Source organism: Mastigoproctus giganteus, chromosome 7, assembly GCF_048544385.1.
Source record: "Mastigoproctus giganteus isolate SK-2022 chromosome 7, ASM4854438v1, whole genome shotgun sequence".
Classification (NCBI taxonomy): domain Eukaryota; kingdom Metazoa; phylum Arthropoda; class Arachnida; order Uropygi; family Thelyphonidae; genus Mastigoproctus; species Mastigoproctus giganteus.
The window spans coordinates 98,658,776-98,679,840 of NC_143581.1; the positions used below are offsets into that span (position 1 = coordinate 98,658,776).

Here is a 21,065-nt window from a genome sequence, read left to right on the forward strand (position 1 = left end):
TGATATATAGGAATATTTCTAGCAGGGATAAGGAGGTGATTATTCTCTTGTATAAGGCAATGGTCAGACCGCACCTTGAGTACTGTATACAGGTCTGGAGGCCTCATTTCAAGAAGGATGTAGAGATGCTGGAATGAGTACAGAGAAGGGCAACAAGATTAGTGAATGGAACAAAGGGGTGCTCTTACGAAGAAAGGCTTACGTTTTGCAAATTACAGTGTCTGGAGACGAGGCACCGGCGAGGTGATCTGATAGAGGTGTATAAAGCCTTGAATGGTTTGAGCATGCTCAATGCTGATCGGATTCTTCCTCTTTCTCAGAATAATCACCTGAGCGGGCATAAATTCAAATTGAGGAAAGACAGATGTAGGATAGACGTGAGGAAATTTGCCTTTAGCCAGCGGATGGTTGGTTGCTTTAATAGATTTCCATCCCTTGTCGTGGAAGTTGATAGCCTAAATAAGTTTAAGGCTCAGCTGTACAGGTATTTCGAACGAACAGAGGGGTGAAGTGGAAGTGGTTATTTTTTATTTATTTATTTATTTTATTATTATTATTATTATTATTTTTTTTTTGGCTGATGCTGCATAAGCTTGCTTTCTTGCATCAAATGCCTCTACTAATGCTAATGCTAACACCAGTTTCAAATAATCTGTTTTTGTGACATTTTTAAAAGATGTGAGTTGCTATCTTTAAATCAGTTTAAATTTTTGTTTGTTTTAATTAAATTAAAATTAAACATTGAAAAGAATAGAACATTCATTTACCTACATTGTTTACAGTACAGAAAATCCAAGGGGGGGGAGGTGCATGACTGGAACAGCATTGAAAAATGCGAATGTAATTCTTGGTAAAAGTCATGCCACTAGAAACAAAACTTTTCACGGTACCAACAAATGAACTAATTCAGATGAACTAATGAGACATATGGCAGAGAAGAAAAATGCATGGGATACATATAAATTAACATGTGACACAGAAGCCTATGATAGATATAAGTTGATCTGTAACCAAGTTACAAAGGAAGTTAGGCAGGCAAAGGCAGATTATGAGAAATCCTTGGCAAAAGATGCAAAGAAAAACAGCAAAGAGATCTTTACTTATGTAATCTCTAAAAGGAAGGGGATGAATCAGATTGATCCACTTGATATCGATGGTTCAACTGTTGATGATCATGCTCAGGTAGCTAGCAAACTAAATGAATATTTTGCATCGACATTCACACATGAGGAATTATTCAGTGAGGGGAATGCCAGAGGTGTATTCAACTCTGGCAGTAAGCTAGATAATCTTGTAATAACTGAGAGTAAAGTGGAGGAGAAATTGTTGAAAATAAATACAAGAAAGGCACCTGGGGTGGATAGGATCTGTCCACTTATATTAAAGGAGGCAGCAAAGGAAGTAAGCAAACTTTTAGCCATAATTATGAGAGCTTCCTTGGACTCAGGGGAGGTACCCATAGACTGGAGCTGTGCAAATGAGACCCCAATTCACAAAGGAGGATCAAAGGCTGACACAGATAATTATACACCTGTGAGTTTAACTTCTGTTCCAGGAAAATTAATGGAGGCACTGGTTAAAGAAGCACTGCAGGGTCATCTAGACAAGACTTCAGTTATAGCTCGGACACAGCATGGTTTTGTTAAGAGAATGTCTTGCCTGACCAATTTGATTGGATACTATGATGCAGTCACAAAAGAACTGGATGCAGGGAATAACTTTGATATTATATACTTGGATCTTAGAAAGGCTTTTGATACTGTTGCATATGGAAGACTGCTGCACAAATTGGAGCAGTGTGGCATTGGAGGCAAATTGCTGCTATGGATAAAGGGGTGGTTGAGGCGGAGAAGACAGAGAGTGGTAATCAATGGACACTGCTCATCGTGGACTAATGTTATTAGTGGAGTCCCTCAGAGTTCAGTGTTTGGTCCATTATTGTTTTCTGTATTTATAAATGATATTGATGATGGTATATAAAGCTTAATGTCCAAGTTTGCATACGATATGAAGGTTGGCAGGGTTGTTAAGGACACTACTGATGCTATGCTGCTGCAACAGGATCTGGAAAGGTTGAGCAGATGGATTGAGAGGTGGCAAATGAAGTTTAACATTGACAAATGTAAAGTACTACATATGAGAAACAGCAACCTCAGAGAAAAGTATCAACAGGGTGGTACTACACTGACAGTGGTAGAGAATGAAAAGGACCTGCGGGTAATTATGCAGGCAGATAGGAAGTTCTCTGAGCAGTGTAGAAGGGCTGCAAGAGTAGCTCATGGTGCCTTGTCAGTGATATACAGGAATTTTTCTAGCAGGGATAAGGAGGTTATTATTCCCTTGCATAAGGCAATGGTCAGGCCACACCTTGAATACAGGACTGGAGGCCTAATTTCAAGAAGGATGAAGAGCTGCTGGAACGAGTACGGAGAAGGGCAACAAGATTAGTGAATGGAACAAAGGGTTGCTCTTACGAAGAAAGGCTTAAGTTTTGCAAATTACAGTGGCTGCAGACTAGGCACCGGTGAGGTGATCTGATCGAGGCATATAAAGCCCTGAATGGTTTGAGCATGCTCAATGCTGATGGGATTCTTCCTCTTGCTCAGAATAATTGCCTGAGAGGGCATAAATTCAAATTGAGGAAAGGCAGATGTAGGATAGATGTGTGGAAATTTGCCTCTAGCCATCGGGTAGTTGGTTGGTGGAACCAACTTCCATCCCTTGTAGTGGAAGTTGATAGCCTAAATAAATTTAAGGCTCAGCTGGACAGGTATTTCGGATGAACAGAGGGGTGAAGTGGAATTGTTTTTTTTTTTTTTTTTTGGCTGATGCTGCATAAGCTTGCTTTCTTGCATCATACGCCTCTACTAATGCTAATGCTAAAATGCATGCACCTAATTTTATTATTATTGTTATTATTAGTTATGCTGCATCAGCCAAAAAAAAATTTCTGAGTTATTGAGAGAGAGAGAGAGAGAGAGGAATCACCAAGAAAGAGAAGAGTGATGATATCCAACTCAGGGTCCTTGGGTGTGCCAATCTCATACTGACTAGATGTGTGCCCCTGTGGTGGACTTATCAATATTACTATCAATTTTGCAAGAAAAGACTAATTGTCTAAATCAGCAACATGGAATTGATGACCAAGTGTGGCAGTGGATGATTCTAAAGATTTACGGGCATTAATAACTTCAGTCTGAATCAGTTAACAAAGAAAATGTTAGTCTGGTTGTGTTCAAACTGGTTGCACCTCATATATTCTATTCTTGAAATATATGAGGCAAGGAATATTTTTAACCTTGACGAGATAGATAATTTGTTCCCAAATAAAACTTCAAGAAGAGCCCTGTAATAGTGGAAAAAATGAAGTAAACAAGGAATTGCCATTCTGTTTTGCAGCAGTGTAGGTAGGTGGCAGTTCAAAATTGCATCCACTTTGTTTTGTCAATTTTCCAAGATGTTTTAAAGATGTTAGCCAATTTTCCCACTATTATGGAGCCAGTACAAGTGCTTGGTTTATGATCAGAATTTTTCAGTCATTATTATTGGGAGAGGACAGAGGAATGGTTTCATTTAAAAAAGGGGATATTTTGATAATTCTAGATTGTTGTATTTGCAGAAAGTTCTATGTATCTTCTTGGTAAAAATTTTCAGATAGTATCTTTAATTGTAATGGAACGTCTGTTGGATTGGGGCTCTTTGTGAAATATGAATATGGGTCACATCCTAAAAAGGTTGGAAATTTCTAATAGGGAGGATAATGTAGCATAACTGAAAAAAACTCATGAGATTTTAATGTTAAATCAGTCTTTTTGATACCTTTTCCATCTCACCATCGCAGCATAGTTTTTTGTCTTTTTTGTAAAAAAAAAAAACCCTTATGTTAAATGTGGAATTTTTTAAAAATTCTGTGAATTTCTGCTTATTTTCATAGTGTCAAGTGTGCCAGTTGACATATCATAGTTCCAAGTTCCACATACATATGTATGTGGAACTTGGAACTCTGGAAATATTTGTGTTCCTCTGTAATGTGTGACTACAGCATTTCATCATACTTGTGTGGTGTGAAAGTAATTAACAAGGTCCTTCAGTAACATGCCAAAGAAATATGATGTAAAATTTCAGAAGACTATACAAAGGGTACTAGGAAAGTTTTGCAATATGACGCAACAATGAATCACAGGAAGCTGCTTGTTGCTGCATGTTGAGACATGTTCATACGTGCATAGTAGCCGCCGCGCCAAGTCGATGGGCTCAGTTATTCATTAGTAGTGAGAGCGTAAAGTGCTTGCGATGGCATCGTGGTCACGAAATGAGATAAGGACAGTTTTGCGGTATAATTTCGTGCGTGGTTTAACCATAGACCAGTGCTTAGAAGAAATGACTCTTGCACTAGATGATGATTGTCCACATTGTACAACGATATTCAGGTGGTATAGAGAATTCCAAAGGGGAAATTTCACTCTGGAGGATTCTGAGAGGCCGGGAAGGCCACGAACGTCAGTTATGGAGGAAAACGTTACTGCTGTGAGGAAAATGCTTGACGAAAACAGGCGAGTACCTACCAACAGATAGAGGATACTTTGGGCCTAAATGCACCAGCAATTCGTTCGATTCTGCAAGATCATTTGCACGTGAAGAAACTTTGTTCTCTCTGGGTGCTGCATCAACTGACTGAAGAGCAGATGACACGACGTGTGACTTGGTGCCGGGAGATGTTAAAAAAGTTTGATAAGGGACAATCTCGGTATGTGAACAACATCGTGACAGGTGACGAGACTTGGCTGTACTATTACGATCTGCCGACCAAGGCTCAAAACAAAGTTTGGGTCTTTGATGATGACGACACACCCGTAATTGTCAGAAAATCCCGATCTGTAAAGAAGAAAATGATAGCTGTATTTTTCAAATCGAGTGGAATTGTGGAACGTGTCACGCAGAAGACAGTCACAGCTAAGTGGTATACTGAACAATGCCTGCCTAAAGTCATTGGATCTATGAAGAACCTGCGGCCAAAGTCAAGAATGGACACCTGGTACCTCCATCACGATAATGCTGCAGCTCACCGCGCCAAAGCCTGCACCGAATATTTGACCACGACAGGACTGAAACTTCTCGAGCACCCTCCCTACAGTCCAGCAAGACCTTGCTCCCTGCGACTTTGCACTGTTCCCGCATGTGAAAATGAAGCTAAAAGGGAGGCGGTTTTCCAGTGATGAGGACCTTCTATGGGCTTGGGACAACGAGTGTGCTTTACAACCTAGTGAAACTTGGCAGAACTGGTTTAAAGATTGGTTTCGGAGGATGGAGAGGTGTATTGAATGTAGAGGAAATTATTTTGAAAAAATTAAATAAACAAAGCTGTATTGCAAAACTTTCCTAGTACCCTTTGTACATATATGCAAGATTTTCCATGCATTGCAAATTCATATGCTGAAAAAACATTCAGCATTGTCACATATGTTGATTGTTTTTTTATTCACATTGTTTATCTTTAAACTTTCTCACCACTGTTATGCAACACATTTTGACATCCTTGTCTCTGATTCAATCTAAATTAGTATTAGTAGGGCATGTGATGCAAGAAAGCAAGCTTATAGTATCAACCAAAAAAAAAAAAAAAAAACGCCCTTCCCATTTCACCTATCCATTCACTCAAATGTTTGTCTAGTTCTGCCTTGAACTTATTTAAGTTGCTGACCTCCACTACAACAGATGGAAGTTTGTTCCAGCTATCAACCACCTGCTGGCTAAAGGCGAACTTCTGCACATCTATTCTACAATTCTCTTTCCTCAGTTTGAATTTATATCCCCTCAGGTGAGTAATCTGAGCAAGAGGTAGAATCCCATTAGCATTGAGCTTACTCAATCCATTCAAGGCCTTATGCACTTCAATTAGATCACCTCACAGGTGACTAGTCTCTAGAAGCTGCAATTTGTAGAACTTAAGCCTTTCTTGGTAACAAATCCCCTTTGTTCCAGTCACCAATCTCGTCGCCCTTCTCTGTACTCGTTCCAGTAGCTCTACATCTTTCCTAAAATGAGGCCTCCAGACCAGTATACAGTACTCAAGGTGTGGTCTGACCATTGCCTTAACCAAAGGGACAATCACCCCCCCCCCCCTTATCTCTGCTGGCAAAATTCCTGTATATCATTGACAAGACACCATTTAATAAATTAATGAGAACATCATTGTCTAATAGTTTCTTCCATACATTTACTATTGTACTCTGCTTTACTTCATTCCAACTTGAAGCCCATTGCAAATGGCGCTTTTGTTATGATTTTTAATATTGGTTACTATCTTTTCTCTTTAGCCTACTCTGTCAGAATTGGGAAAAAAAACCCCAAGATTCTTTGTTTTCTGCAATACAAACATTTACACTGCAATGCTCTTCAATCATCCTCAATAGGATGATTAATAACTAGAATACCATGACGAATATCTTGCCAGAACTGTTTTGTATTCATTAATATCAAGGTTATTACAAAAACTTTTCCCTCAGCTCCCTTCACTGCTAGGTAAGGTGTCAGTGGGGTGGAGTTTGGCTAAATATGCAATTTGATAATTTTTTACATGCATGACTATATTGTCCTTTAAAAAAATTACAATTATTGCACAAAAATTGTGGTTCTAGAAATTGCTACATGAAGTTGTCCATGAGCAAAAAAATGTCAACTTTGTTGGAAGTCTGACCCTTAGATTTGTTTATTGTAATGACGAAAACTAAGAAATTGTCTTCTCTTCAAAGTAAATGGCAAGTTTCATTGGGAGTGAAATCAATTCTCAGGATTTGAAAATTGGTTGGAAAATTTTCAGAAATTTTTTTTTCTCAATTTTACTGCTAAATAAAACCTATTACAAAAGGAATCAGGTCAAAAGCTTGTTTAGTCTTTGAGTTATTTATGTCAAGGAGTGTTCGAGATGGAGGGGCGTAAGCAAATTATTATATAGATAGCCATGCCTTAATATTTTCATGTTCATTTAATTTTTCATTTGATTCTTTTAATTCTTTTACAAAGCAATTTTGAAATAATTCTGAAAAAAGGGTCAGAATATATACATAATAAAGGCAGTCCAAATTATGGAATCTGAATTAGTAAGGTTTTACTGTAATTAAAATAATTTATAGAGTTATATGCCAACTTCATTTAATTAAAAAAAATGCACACCTGCAACTTGGCTGTGAGATGCTACTGGTAATAAATGTGATGACGGATACTTTGAACAGTTTCTGTAATAACTAATAAATATTGTTATTCCTATTGATTTTTTTTCATTCTCTCTAAAACATTATGCTGGACCTTGTGTGTGGGTACACTTTGTTCTTCTTAATAATGTAGGCAGGATCTGTTGAAATGGAATGGCTGGGGATACAAGGATTCAAAATTTTTTTTGGACAACAAGACCAACAACATACGCTTTTCAGGACAAAGGTAATTATTAATTGAAAAATAGTATTATGCTTCTATTTGTATTATATATCAGATGAGATTTATGTATTTTTAATTTGTCAGCTTCATTCTCTGTGTTTTTTTTATGTCTTGTAATATTGTGATTGACAGTGTTATTAAAAAAAAGTCCTGCTATAATGGTATACCATATTTTATAAATGTAATCACTGCTTTCATGCATGGTATTAAACAAAAATATAGCATAACATTTTCTTTTGTAATGAAGTGGCATGATTATTGGTTTTATTTAAAAAGAAAAACATTTAATCTGTTGTAATTTAACCAAAATTGTGCAGATAATTTAGAAATCTTTAAATAGATTAAAAGCCATAGGTATATTGGAAGAGGTCAACAAATTAAATTTTAATAATAGAAACGTCACCTGTGACAGTATTACGGTTTTTTTGTCATTTGTCAGTCCTCTGGTTGGGTGTGGATTACAATCCCCTCATTGACTGGAAGAATTCTTAAAAGTTTCTTTAACCCAGCTGTAGTACCTCTTGCTTTTGTAACAAGAGTGATATCCTGTTTCCTGACGGGCCTAGATTTTGATTTTAATATTTAGGAAAAAAGTATATGGTTTTTTGAATTTTGTTTTTAGTGTACCCCTTTTACCAGTTTATTACTTTATTACTTTAATGTTTATTACTTTCAGTTCTACAATTTTTTTTATTATTACATAATTGAAAAGTTTGAAATTGTGTTTTATTTACACTAAAAATACTCATTAGTTTTAATGAAATAAAGTTTATTAATTATGCTTAAATTTCCAGAAAAATGTTGATAACATTAAATAGAAACACGAAACCACAGACCAGCATATAGTATTTCTCATGCATTAGCAGAGGCATATGATACAAGAGAGCAAGCTTATACAGCATCAGCCAAAAAAAAAAAGCACGCTCCCATTTCATCCCTCCGTTCATTCCAAGTACCTGTCCAGCTCAGCCTTAAATTTATTTAGGCTATCAACTTCCACAACAAAGGATGGACGTATGTTCCACCAACCAACCACCCGTTGGCTAAAGACAAACTTCCGCACATCAATCCTACATCTCTGTCTTTTCTCATTTTGAATTTATGCCCTCTCAAATGATTATTCTGAGCAAGAGGAAGAATTCCATCAGCATTGAGCATGCTCAAACCATTCAAGGCTTTATACACCTCTATCAGATCACCTCGCCGGTGCCTCGTCTCCAGACACTGTAATTTGCAAAACGTAAGCCTTTCTTCGTAAGAGCACCCCTTTGTTCCATTCACTAATCTTGTTGCCCTTCTCTGTACTCGTTCCAGCATCTCTACATCCTTCTTGAAATGAGGCCTCCAGACCTGTATACAGTACTCAAGGTGCGGTCTGACCATTGCCTTATACAAGAGAATAATCACCTCCTTATCCCTGCTAGAAATATTCCTATATATCATCGACAATACACCAGGAGCTACTCTTGTAGCCCGTCTGCACTGCTCAGAAAACTTCATATCTGCCTGCACAACCACCCTCAGGTGCCTTTCATTCTCTACCACTGTCAATGTAGTAGCACAGAGTTGATACGTTGCTCTGGGGTTGCTATTTCCCATATGTAGTGCTTTACATTTGCCACCTCTCAGCCCATCTGCTCAACCTTTCCAGATCCTGTTGCAGTAGCATAGTGTCAGTAGTGTCCTTGAGAACCCTGCCCACCTTCGTATCGTCTGCAAACTTGGACATTAAGCTTGATATACCATCATCAATATCAATATCCAGCATCTCTACATCCTTCTTGAAATGAGGCCTCCAGACCTGTATACAGTACTCAAGGTGTGGTCTGACCATTGCCTTATACAAGAGAATAATCACCACCTAATCCCGGCTAGAAATATTCCTGTATATTATTGACATGACACTATGAGCTACACTTGCAGACCGTCTGCACTGCTCAGGAATCTTCATATCTGCCTGCACAATAACCCCCAAGTCATTTTCGTTCTCTACCACTGTCAGTGTAGTACCACAGAGTTGAGACGTCACTCTGGGGTTGCTGCTTCCCATATGTAGTACTTTACATTTGTCAATGTTAAACTTCATTTTCCACCTCTTAGCCCATCTGCTCAACTTTTCTAGATCCTGTTGCAGCAGCATACTGTCATTAGTGTCCTTTACAACCCTGCCAGCCTTCTTGGACATTAAGCTTGATATACCATCATCAGTATCATTTATAAATACAGAAAACAGCAATGGACCCAATACTGAACCCTGAGGAACTCCACTAATAACATTAGTCCACGATTCATTGATTACCACCCAACCATCCCTTTATCCATAGCAGCAATTTACCTCCAATGCCACACTGCTCCAATTTGTGCAGAAGTCTTCCATGCGCAACAGTATCGAAAGTTTTTCTAAGATCCAAATATATGATATCAAAGTTATTCCCTGCATCCAGTACCTTTGTGACCACATCATAGTATTCATTCAAATTGGTCAGGCATGACTTTCTCTTAACAAAACCATGGTGTGTCCGAGCTATAACTGAAGTCTCATCTAGATGATCTTGCAGTGCTTTTTTAACCAGTGCCTCCATTGATTTTCCTGGAACAGAAGCTAAACTAACAGGTCTATAATTACTTGTGTTGCCCTTTGATCCTCCTTTGTGAATTGGGGTAACATTTGCCCATCTCCAGTCCACGGGTACCTCCACTGAGTCCAAAGAAGCTCTCATAATTATGGCTAAGTGTTTTCTTACTTCCCTTGCTGCCTCCTTTAATATAACTGGATAGATCCCGTCCACCCCGGGTGCCTTTTTTATGTTTATCTTCAACAATTTCTCCTCCACTTCCCTCTCAGTTATTACAAAATCATCCAGCTCACTGCCAGAGTTTAACTCACCTCTGGCATTCCCCTCCCTGAATAACTCCTCATGGGTGAATGTAGATGCAAAATACTCATTTAGTTTGTTAGCCACCTGATCAGGATCATCAACAGTTGAATCATCAATATCCAGTGGACCAATCTGATTTATCCCTTTCTTTCTAGAGTTTATAGGTAAAGAACTCTTTGTTGTTTTTCTTTGCATCTTTTGCCAAGGATTTCTCATAATCTGCCTTTGCCTGCCTAATCTCCTTTGTGACTTGGTTACAGACCAGCTTATATCTATCATAGGCTTCCATGTCACCCATTAATTTATGTATCCCATGCATTTTTCTTCTCTGCCACATGTCTCATTAGTTCATCTGACATCCATTTAGGTCTAAACCTTGAACAATATTTCTTAGTTGGGACCGGTACCTCCGTAACCAGGTGGGAAGGAGCAGCAGTGCGTTGCACACGCTTCTTAATTAGACCGGGGTTCAAGCCTGTCACCACCAAATACGGAGGATTCAGAAAAGTCAGGGAATGACCACCACATATCCCGGAGCAATATGGCCTTAGTTGCTAATGCTCCTAAAAAAAAAAAAAAAATTTCTTAGTTTATCTAAAGCCTAGTAGCTTCCAACATAAATTCTTTGAATGCTTCCCATTTTGAATTTGCTGTTGGTAACATCATCAGTTGGTCACACTGTATAGAATTTAAATACTGTATTAGACCACCGTCGTCACCTTTACGAAAGCAAAAACCCTTCCCTTTACCCCTGATGGTAGTTACCCCTTTGAGTAAATCCCACTTCAGCACACTGTGATCACTGCCACCTAGCGATTCCTTTATCTGCAGATTCTTAATGCACGAAGAATCACTACTAATAATCAGATCAAGAGTATTACTCTCTCTAGTTGCCTCCCAAACAAGCTGATGTAGAAAACAATCATCCAATAAATCCACAAAATCCTTGCTAGTGTGTGAGCGACCAACCCACATATTCCAGTCAATATCTGGGAAATTAAAATCCCCCATTATAAGACTCTGTGATTTACTGGCCCACTCTATTTCCCTGTACAGTTCTTTATTATACTCATAAGAGTCATTAGGCCTATAACACACTCCTACTCTCAGTTTTGATCTCCCATGCTTACGTGACACCAAACTGACTCGACACTGCACTGTCCGCTGGCCGGGTGGGTAAAGTGCCTGCCTGGCAACCCAAGGTTGCAGGTTCGAATCCCGCCTCGGGCTTGGATAAAAGTACTGCAAAAAACCTTGTGCGGTACATAATGGCCACAGAAGCCGATGCGCCAACAATTAACTAAAAAAAAAACTGCACTGTCCAGATGTTGACTGGCTTCACTTCCTTGGATTTTGTGTTTCTTAACTAATAGTATAACCCCTCCTCCTTTCCTATCTTGTCTATCCTTCCTGTACACATTGTACTCCCCAAATTCCAGTTCTGCATTCCTTATATCTGTGTTACACCACATCTCTGATATATTTAACTCACTTCTGGCATTCCCCTACCTGAATAACTCCTCATGGGTGAATGTAGATGCAAAATACTCATTTAATTTGTTAGCCACCTGAGCAGGATCCTCAACAGTTGAACCATCAATATCCAGTGGACAATCTGATTCATCCCTTTCCTTCTAGAGTTTATATAGACATGTATCATACATGATAGACATGTATCATACATGGCCTACAACTTGTACTGCTATGTCATCTCTTCCTCTTTCATAGATTTATAATGTAGTAGTAATGGCAAATGATATGGTGCCCACTCCATATAAACGTGGGAAGAAAGCAAAGATAAAGAAGTAGTGGCAAATAATGCAAGAAAGCAAGCTTATGTAACATCAGTCAAAAAAAAAAAAAAAACCCTACACAGTTCACCTATCTGTGTCCTCCAAGGATTTGTCTAACTCTTCCTTGAATTTATTCAAACCATCCACTTCTTTAACAACAGATGGAAGCCTGTTCCAACAATCAACAACAAGAGTTCTTGTTTGTTGCTGCAACAGATCATATTAGCAATATGTTCTGAGTGCAGAAACATTTATAATGAGTATGCACCTAATGCCAGGGAAGCAAGCTTAAATAACTTCAAGGGGTATGTCATTGTAGTTAACTATACAAGACCACTAAGTATTAATTTTTTATACAGTAATGTCAGAAGTGTCTTCAATAAAATGAGTGACTTCGAACTGCTGGTTAGGACAAGTAACGCTAACATAATAGGGCTTACAGAAACGTGGTGCCACCTGGAGACAGGGGATGAAAAGTTTTAATACTGTATGTACATCATATTTAGGAAGATAGAAGGGGTGGTAAGGTCATGCTTCCTATCAAAAGCAGCCTGGGCACAATGAGAGCTTTCCTGGATTCAGCCATTTTGCATACTAGTATAGAATCTATATGGTGTGAGATAGTTGAAAGCAAAGGTATAGTGTAAAGTAAAGTGTAAAGCATGTAAGTTGTCTGATGGCACCAGGGTTTACCCCAATCTCCAAGCTGTGTACTCTTTGTGACACAGAACTCTGTGGAGGCCAGAGATATAAAAAGTGTGTGGGAGGTGGTTTGTTGTGTAGTGTTATGTTTTGTTGTTTCTCTGATTATTTAGCTGATGGGCCCCTATTGGGACCCACCATTGCCCACACTTTGCCATGAAGAGGCAGGTCAGGCACCCAGTAGATTATTTAAGTACTCTGGCAGGCCCCTGTACCTAATTTCCAAGGATTTCAGTGGCAAGATCTATATATATGACCAAAGAGGTCAGTAGGGATGAGCCCCACCAGGCAAAGTATGAGGGAGGAGAGGAAACAGAGACCCCTGTCTGGGGATGGAATTTTAAGGGGAACAAGGTTTGAGCACCCAGTTCAGGTCATCAAATGGCATGTCGGCAGCAGAGCCGCAGTATGTCTCCTTCAGTGCTGGTTGTCAGGGCCATGTAAGTGTTTAATCCGATAGGAAAGTCAAGCTGCTGTCCATCCTGCTCTGGAGGTGGATATGTTAGCTTGCAGTGGGGCAACCCACCAGGTGAAGTGGGGGGGGGATAATCTCTTCCTCATCTGGTGGAGAGTGGGAACAAAACACATTTACTTATTCATAATCTGCATTTTCACTCTATTTTTATACTTTTTTCTAATATTTTATAATTTTTTTTCCTTGTTAGATTATTTATATATATATATATATATATATATATATATATATATATTATTTATTTATTTTTCCCCCTTATCATTTTTCTTACACACACCAGGGGGAGATACAATAGTGTATAATGTAAATTTAAATACTAATGCATAATAATTAAGCTAAATAAGTAAGAATATAAAAGATTAAAATTAGGGTTAGAGTGTAACATTTATGGTTACAGTTAAGTGTTCTTTTTCTCACACAGTTACTCTCATTCATTCTTCTCGCATTCATTTCATTTGTTTGACCCTTGCTTTCTGCACTGCACTGCACTCTTTGGGCACTTCAACTTACTGTTATTCTTCAGTTGTGGTTCATGCCTAGCTGCAAGTTTTGCAGGCCAGGGGAGAATGTAGTGATGGTGTTTGTGTTGTTAGTAAATGTTTGTTATCATATATAAAGTAATGTAAGTTATTATTAACTTTGTATTCTTTTGGCCAATTACATTTTCTCTTCCACTCATTCCGATTCACCATAACACTCATTTACTCTCTCTTTTCCACATGCTAGGCCACTCTTTTATTCACCAAAACTGATATTTACTCACCTTTACCATAATTTGTAATTCACTCTTTCGCTCAGTGCCCAGCCCATTAATTTTGTCTTTCATTCTCATTCATTCATTCATTCTACAGTGTATCCCCTTGCTACTAGCTTATTAATATTTTTCAGCTAATCTGCTTCCCTGGCTGCCTGTCCATCTCCCTCCTGTACATGGTTACTTATTTGGTGTGGGGCCTCAGGTTCCAACACATAGCAGGGTAGTCCTGGGGGGGGGATACTCAGGTCAATCCGGTTTCGTTATATTAGGTTTCTGTCAGGGCATAGAATACTGTTATCCTTACAGTTTTTAAGTCATTGCCTGGGTGTGGTAGGAGATGTGGGCAGTTTTAATTATTGGTTATTGTATAATTGCTGGGAGGACCAAACTGCCATTCTTTGGTTAGTTCTGTGCATTTTGAATACTTTCTGTGTGAAAATTGTAAAGGCTTTATAATTTTCCTCTTCTACGATGAACAGATGCTCTTCTACCCTGGGAAGGGGACCAATCTGTGCTGTTAGCTGTGGTCTGGGGATGTCATAAATTATACATTCGTATAGAATTTGATAGTATAAACCAGAGCTATGATGCTCAGTACATTGAGTTAATTTCAATATTTTTAAAAAAATAAGAAAAATTTACCTCAATATGATACGTAGAACACTTCCATATGACACTCTCCAGAAATTAAAACAAATAAAAAATTAACACAAAATGATTAAAATAAATTGAAAACAAATTAAAAAATCAATTGAGCACAATTAAAAAACAATTCGACCATATGTCATGATCACAGGAATGAAAATTACTGCATATGTGTGAGCTTGCATCTTAAATAGAGGTTATTAGTCTGTGTGCATAAAAGACCAAGAATCGGAGATTAGATATGGCCGTAAATGTATGTTTTTCATTAACTGCATGAAAATCTAATTCTGAATGTGTTGAACGAGAAGCATGAACTGAGGATGCATGCTGTTTAACCTGAAAATTCATGGAAACTGTGTGGATCCTCGGTAAGACGACTTACAATCATTGCAAGAAATGTTGCATACCAGGTCATTTGTGTTGCAAAAGAGGGGAAAAACTGAGCAATTGTTCAGTACAGCATGTAATTTCCGTATTGCTCTGGCCACTATCTTAAATTTGCTATCTTTAAAGAATGTGTTACGTTGTTTGTGCTGCTGTTCAACGTACGGCAGAGAAATAGTGTTTTTTGATGCTACTATTGTTGGTTGGTGTAGATTTTTGTATCCTATCCTTAGCTTGTACCCTAATTCGGTTTATAGTCATAAGGGCAACCACTGTTTAAGAATCAGCTGGTTAATATCTGTATTTCTGAGTCTAAAGCAGATTCTGTTGTTGAATATTTATAGGTATTGAGAAAGTGATTAAAGATAATAGACCTCTTATAGGTGAACGGGTGATAACTGTTATAATGCAGAAGCATACCGGTGTTTGTTGGTTTATGATAGATGTTAAATTGAATTGTGACTCGTCTTACCAAGGATCCACGGAGTTTTCTTTGAATTTTCAGGTTAAATAGCACACATCCTTAGTTTGTGCTTCTCGTTCAGCAGTGTCAAAATTAGCCTTTCATGCTTGTAATGAAAAACACATTTTTATTCAATGAGGCCAAAATACTCAGTGTCGAACTTAGTATACAAAACTATTAATTTCAGAAATTGTTGAAATTAAATTACGTGAGAATTCTGGCGCCTCCATAGCCAGGTGGGCAGGAGTAGCAGTGCGTAGCACACGCTTCTTGATTAGACCGGGGTTCGAGCCCGTGACCACCAAATACGGAGAATGCAGAAAGGTCAGAGAATGACCACTGCATATCCCTGGAGTAATATGGCCTTAGTTGCTAATGCTCCTAAAAACCAAATAACAAACAAACAAACTTGAGAATTCTGTTAACGTTCACTGGCCATATCTAATCTCCGATTCGTGGTCGTTGATGCGCATGCACGAAGACTAATAATCTGTATTAAGATGCGTGATCACACGTACGTGGTAATTTTTATGCCTATGATCATGATATACAGTCGAAAAATGTTGTCAGCATCAGGAAGGCAAATCGTTTTTCATTACGTTAAACTTTTTGTAATTATTTTTTAATTGTTTTTCATTTATTTTAATAATTTTGCATTAATGTTTTTTGTTTTAATTTCTGGAGAGTGTCATATGGAAGTGTTCTTATGTTCATATTGAGATAAACTTCTCTTATTCTTTTACAAACATTTAAACCAACGTAGAACGTATTGAGCATCATAGCTCTGGTTCATACTATCAAATTCATATTTTAAACTCTTGTTAACTATGTCATTCACTTCCTTCTTTCCTCTCCAGGCATAACCTATTGATACACACAATTATGGGTGATTTTTTTGAACAGCTTGGTGCAAAATTACATTAGATTAACACTAAGGTACTCGGTCTCTTTCCTAAGATATTGCCTTAAAAACAACATCGTTCTGAAGTTTGCCAGGATAAATTTGAATCATGAAATTTTGGGCTTAAAGAAACTGTGCATATGTCCATTCCTGTATATTTCCTGTTAGAGACTTGGTAATTTAGAATCATCTCTTTTCGATCTTCTTTAGCTTAAAATCTGTCTACCTCATTCTATCAAATTCATCTGTTGTCTCTACCATTCTCCCAGCTCCCCTAATCACTTGGACCTCTGTGGCTTCCTCTCTTTGCAACTTTACTGTCTCCAGTCCAACTTTCTTAAAAGTGAGGTAATTTTTCTTGGTGATTTTAATGTTCACAACTCCAGCTGGCATCCATTTTCTAGTCACACAGACCCAGCTGGCCGAGATGCTGAGGCTTTTGTAATTGCTAATGACCTCACACAGATGGTTCATTTACCTACCAGAATAGCGGACAATCCTAACCATACAGCCAACACGCTTGATCTTTTTCTCACAAACAACCCGTCTACGTACCCAGTTGAAGTGAGAGGTCCTTTAGGCATCTCAGATCAAAACTTGGTGATTGTCTCTTCTCCAAAGGAGCCTTTATCTCATGGCTATTCCCAACCACGTGTTGTTTAGCATTACAAGAATGCAAAATGGGATGACCTGCGAGATTTCTTTTCTTCTTTTCCTTGGTTGGATTACTGTTTCAAAACTTCTGATGTCGATGTTTGCTCAGATCGTGTCAGTGAAATTATTCTTGTAGGAATGGAATCCTTTATTCCACATTCCACCTTAAAATCTCATCCTTTATCTAAACCTTGGTTTTCCATTAAATGTGCTAAGGCTGTTCAAGAGAAGAACGTTGCATATCGTAATTGGCTTGTTTCCAGTTCTTCAGTTTCATTTTCTGCCTACACCAAAGCTCGCAACGATTGTAAAGTAGTTATTAATCAGTCCAAACTAGATTTTGAACAGGCTAAGAGTTGAAAACTTGCTTCTTGCCCTAATGGTAGTCGAGCATTCTGATCTCTTGCCAAAGCTATTAGCCGCATCTCTGCTCACACCTCTGTCAAAATCAGATGGGTGGATGGGATTTATCCAGTTATATTAAAGGAGGCACATTCAAAGGAAGTAAGCAAACCTTAGCCATAATTATGAGAGCTTCCTTGGACTCACGGGAGGTACCGATGGTTTGGAGATGTGCAAATATGACCCCAATTCACAAAGGAGGATCAAAGGGTGACACAAGCAATTACAAATCTGTTAGTTTACTTCTGTTCCAGGGAAATTTATGGAGGCTCTGTTTAAAAAAGCACTGCAGGATCATCTAGACAAGTCTTCAGTTATAGCTTGGACACAGCATGGATTTGCTAAGGGGAAGTCTTGTCTGACCAGTTTGACAAGATACTATGATGTGATCACAAAGGAACGGGATGCAAAGAATAATTTTGATATCATATATTTGGATCTTAGAAAGGCTTTTGAAACTGTTGCACATGGAAGACTGCTGCGCAAATTGGAGCAGTGTGGCATTGGAGGCAAATTGCTGCTATGGAAAAAGGGATGGTTGAGTGGAAGAAGACAAAGGGTGGTAATCAATGTACATTGCTCTTCTTGCACTAATATTAATAGTGTAGTCCCCCCCCCAGAGTTCAGTGTTGGGTCCATTGTTGTTTTCAATTTATTAATGATATAGATGATGGTATCTCAGGCTTAATGTCCAAATTTGTAGACAGTACGATGGTCGACAGGGTTGTTAATGACACTAATGACAGTATGCTTCTGCAACAGGATCTAGAAAAGTTGAGCAGATGTGCTGAGAGGTGGCAACTGAAGTTTAACATTGACAAATGTAAAGTACTGCATATGGGAAGCAGTAACCCCAGAGTAATGTATGAACTGTGTGGTACTATTATTATTATTAGCCTTATTGTGCAAGGAAGCCTGAGGCTTATGCTGCACCAGCCAAAAAAAAAATTCCCGCATTACCCTGAGAGAGAGAGAGAGAGAGTGTCAGAAGTAGAAGGGAATCGCCAAGAAAGCAAGAAAGAGAATAATGATGATATCCAGCTTAGTACCATGGGTTTGCCAAGCCCATATTCACCAGATGTGTGCTACACTGACAATGGTAAAATTAAAAGGACCTGGGGGTAATTGTGCAGGCAAATATGAAGTTTTATGATCAGTGCAGACGGTCTGCAAGAGCAGCTCATAATGTCTTGTCAGTGATATACAGGAATGTTTCTAGCCGGGATAAGGTGATTATCCCCTAGTATGAGACAATGGTCATCAGGCCACACCATGAGTACTGTATACACGTCTGAAGGCCTCATTTTAAGAAGGATGTAGAGCTGTTGGAATGAGTACAGAGAAGGGCAACAAGATTTGTGAATGGAACAAAGTGTTGTTCTTAAGAAGAAAGGCTTAAGTTTTGCTTTTTACAGTATCTGGAGACTAGGCACCTGCGAGGTGATTTTATTGAGGTGTATAAACCCTCGAATGGTTTGAGCATGCTCAATGGTGATGGGACCTCTCCTGCTCAGAATAATTGGCTGAGAGGGCATAAATTCAATTTGAGGAAAGACAGTTTTAGGGTAAATGTGCGGAATTTTTCCTTTAGACAGAGTGGTTGATTGCTGGAACAAACTTCCATCTGTCGTTGTAGAAGTTGATAATTTAAATAGATTCGAGCTATAACTAGACAAACATTCGGAGTAAGTAGATGGGTGAAATGAGAAGGTTTTTTTTTTTTTAGCTGATGTTATATAAGCTTGCTTTCTTTAATCATGTGCCTTTACTAATGCTAATAGAATTCTTCTGCTCCTATACTTACCTTTGGTGACACTCCGATTTCTAGACAAGATGATATATCTCTTTTGGGGATTGCACTGACTTCTAATCTCTCTTGGCACAAGTACATTCTAAATATTGCTTCCTCTGCATCTAAAAAACCTGGTTTTCTCTTTCACTCTTGTCTTTTCTTCCAAACAGCTGTTCACTCTGTACAAATCGCAAATCCATCCTACCATGGAATATTGTTCCCATATCTGGGGCGGTGCCACAAATACTTCTCTCAGGCTTCTAGATTCCATCTATAACAGTCTCTCTCTCCACACTCTGTCTCATAGATGTACTGTTTCTGCTGCATGCCCTACAGATACTTCCATGAATACTATTCTTCTGAATTGGCTTCTATAATTTCCCTCCCCCCTCTCTCTCTTTCAAAACATTCCGAAGACGTGCCACCACCAGCTAACATCCATTTTCTGTACAACTTCAAATTTATAGGATCAATTTTTCATCTTCCCCATTTATTCATTCAACTACCATTTTCTGGAACAACCTTCTTTCATACGTATTTTCTGAAAATTATAGTCTACAGAAGTTGAAGTCTAATGTCAACAAATATCTTCTTACCGCTTCTCAACCTCCAACACATGCACAGTACTAAGTGCTATAGGTTCTAATCCCTCTCGTGTTTGGGGTTTTCATAAAAAAAAAAATTGGCACTTGCTACCTTGCGCAGTATAGTTAACTTGGCTTCAAATCTCTGTATTCTAATGAATGAAATTAAATTTCCCATGTTAGGAAACTTCGCGACAAATAAAAAATCTATCTACGCTCAAAAGATTGGTCTGTATTGAAGAACTCCATTGATTTGTGTCATGAATCACTGGCCACAGAAATAGAAAAACAGACACATTAAAAAATTGAATACATTATCGGGGGTATCAGGATAGGTTCATACGTGTTCAATCACATTTTTGCGAGCTTTGGAGGACCAAGTGAATAAGAGCTGGATGGAATCCCCCCCCCCCCACATCCGTATAACATGCTAACGCACAATCAAAATGCTGCTGCTGCAAGTTCTTGAATACCGCATCCTCCAACGTGCAACATTACTACATATCAACAGGTTACAAATCTTTTCTCATATCAGCTATCGCAGGACCAGATTTTACTTTTATCCAAAGGATTAAATTATAATTTACCACCTCGCAAACTACATATCTAAAAAATCTGTTCATAATAGACGTTGAATTTGCACTTTGAAATATCCAACAAAAAGATTTATTTATTCAACAAGTTATCCAAGTGGTGAATAACATAAAAGAAACGCGACTTTCTAAGTTGAATAGTCATGAAAGTTCAGCTTTACGTGAACTTCAGGAAAATAAAGATATTATTATTCACAGCTGATAAAGATGATACAGTTATAATACTCAATAAAACTGATTATGTATAAATAAGTTAGGTTCAATTATATCTGATACCTCCAGTTATCTTGAGGTAGACCTGGCACTTTTTACCAATTTGGTCAATCAGTACAATAAAACGTTAACCACGTATTGAAAAAAAATTTATGTATCACTTAAAGGAATTGAAGGCCAGAACATACAATATTCCTGCACTTTTTGGTCAAGTAAAATTGCACAAGACTGGTTTCCCTATTTGGCCAACTATCTCTTACAGAAACTGCATTTTCCTCCTTAGCTACATATCTATATAGTATTATTAAGATTCTTAGCAAAGCTTATTATCTTAGTACTCACCTCTAGATTCGTATTGGTTAGGGTTAAATTTACATAAAGGAAAGTAAAGAAA

The 21,065-nt window shown here is 38.1% G+C and overlaps 1 protein-coding gene across 1 annotated transcript in view; it reads left to right on the plus strand.

Annotated features, from left to right (window-relative positions):
• Agps (alkyldihydroxyacetonephosphate synthase) overlaps window positions 1-21,065 on the plus strand; it is a 467,281-nt gene that overhangs the window by 34,608 nt on the left and 411,608 nt on the right. The window contains exon 2 of the mRNA XM_090377792.1: window positions 7,345-7,437. Coding sequence (XP_090233918.1) covers window positions 7,345-7,437 — 93 coding nt within the window. The remainder of the gene's footprint in view (window positions 1-7,344; window positions 7,438-21,065) is intronic.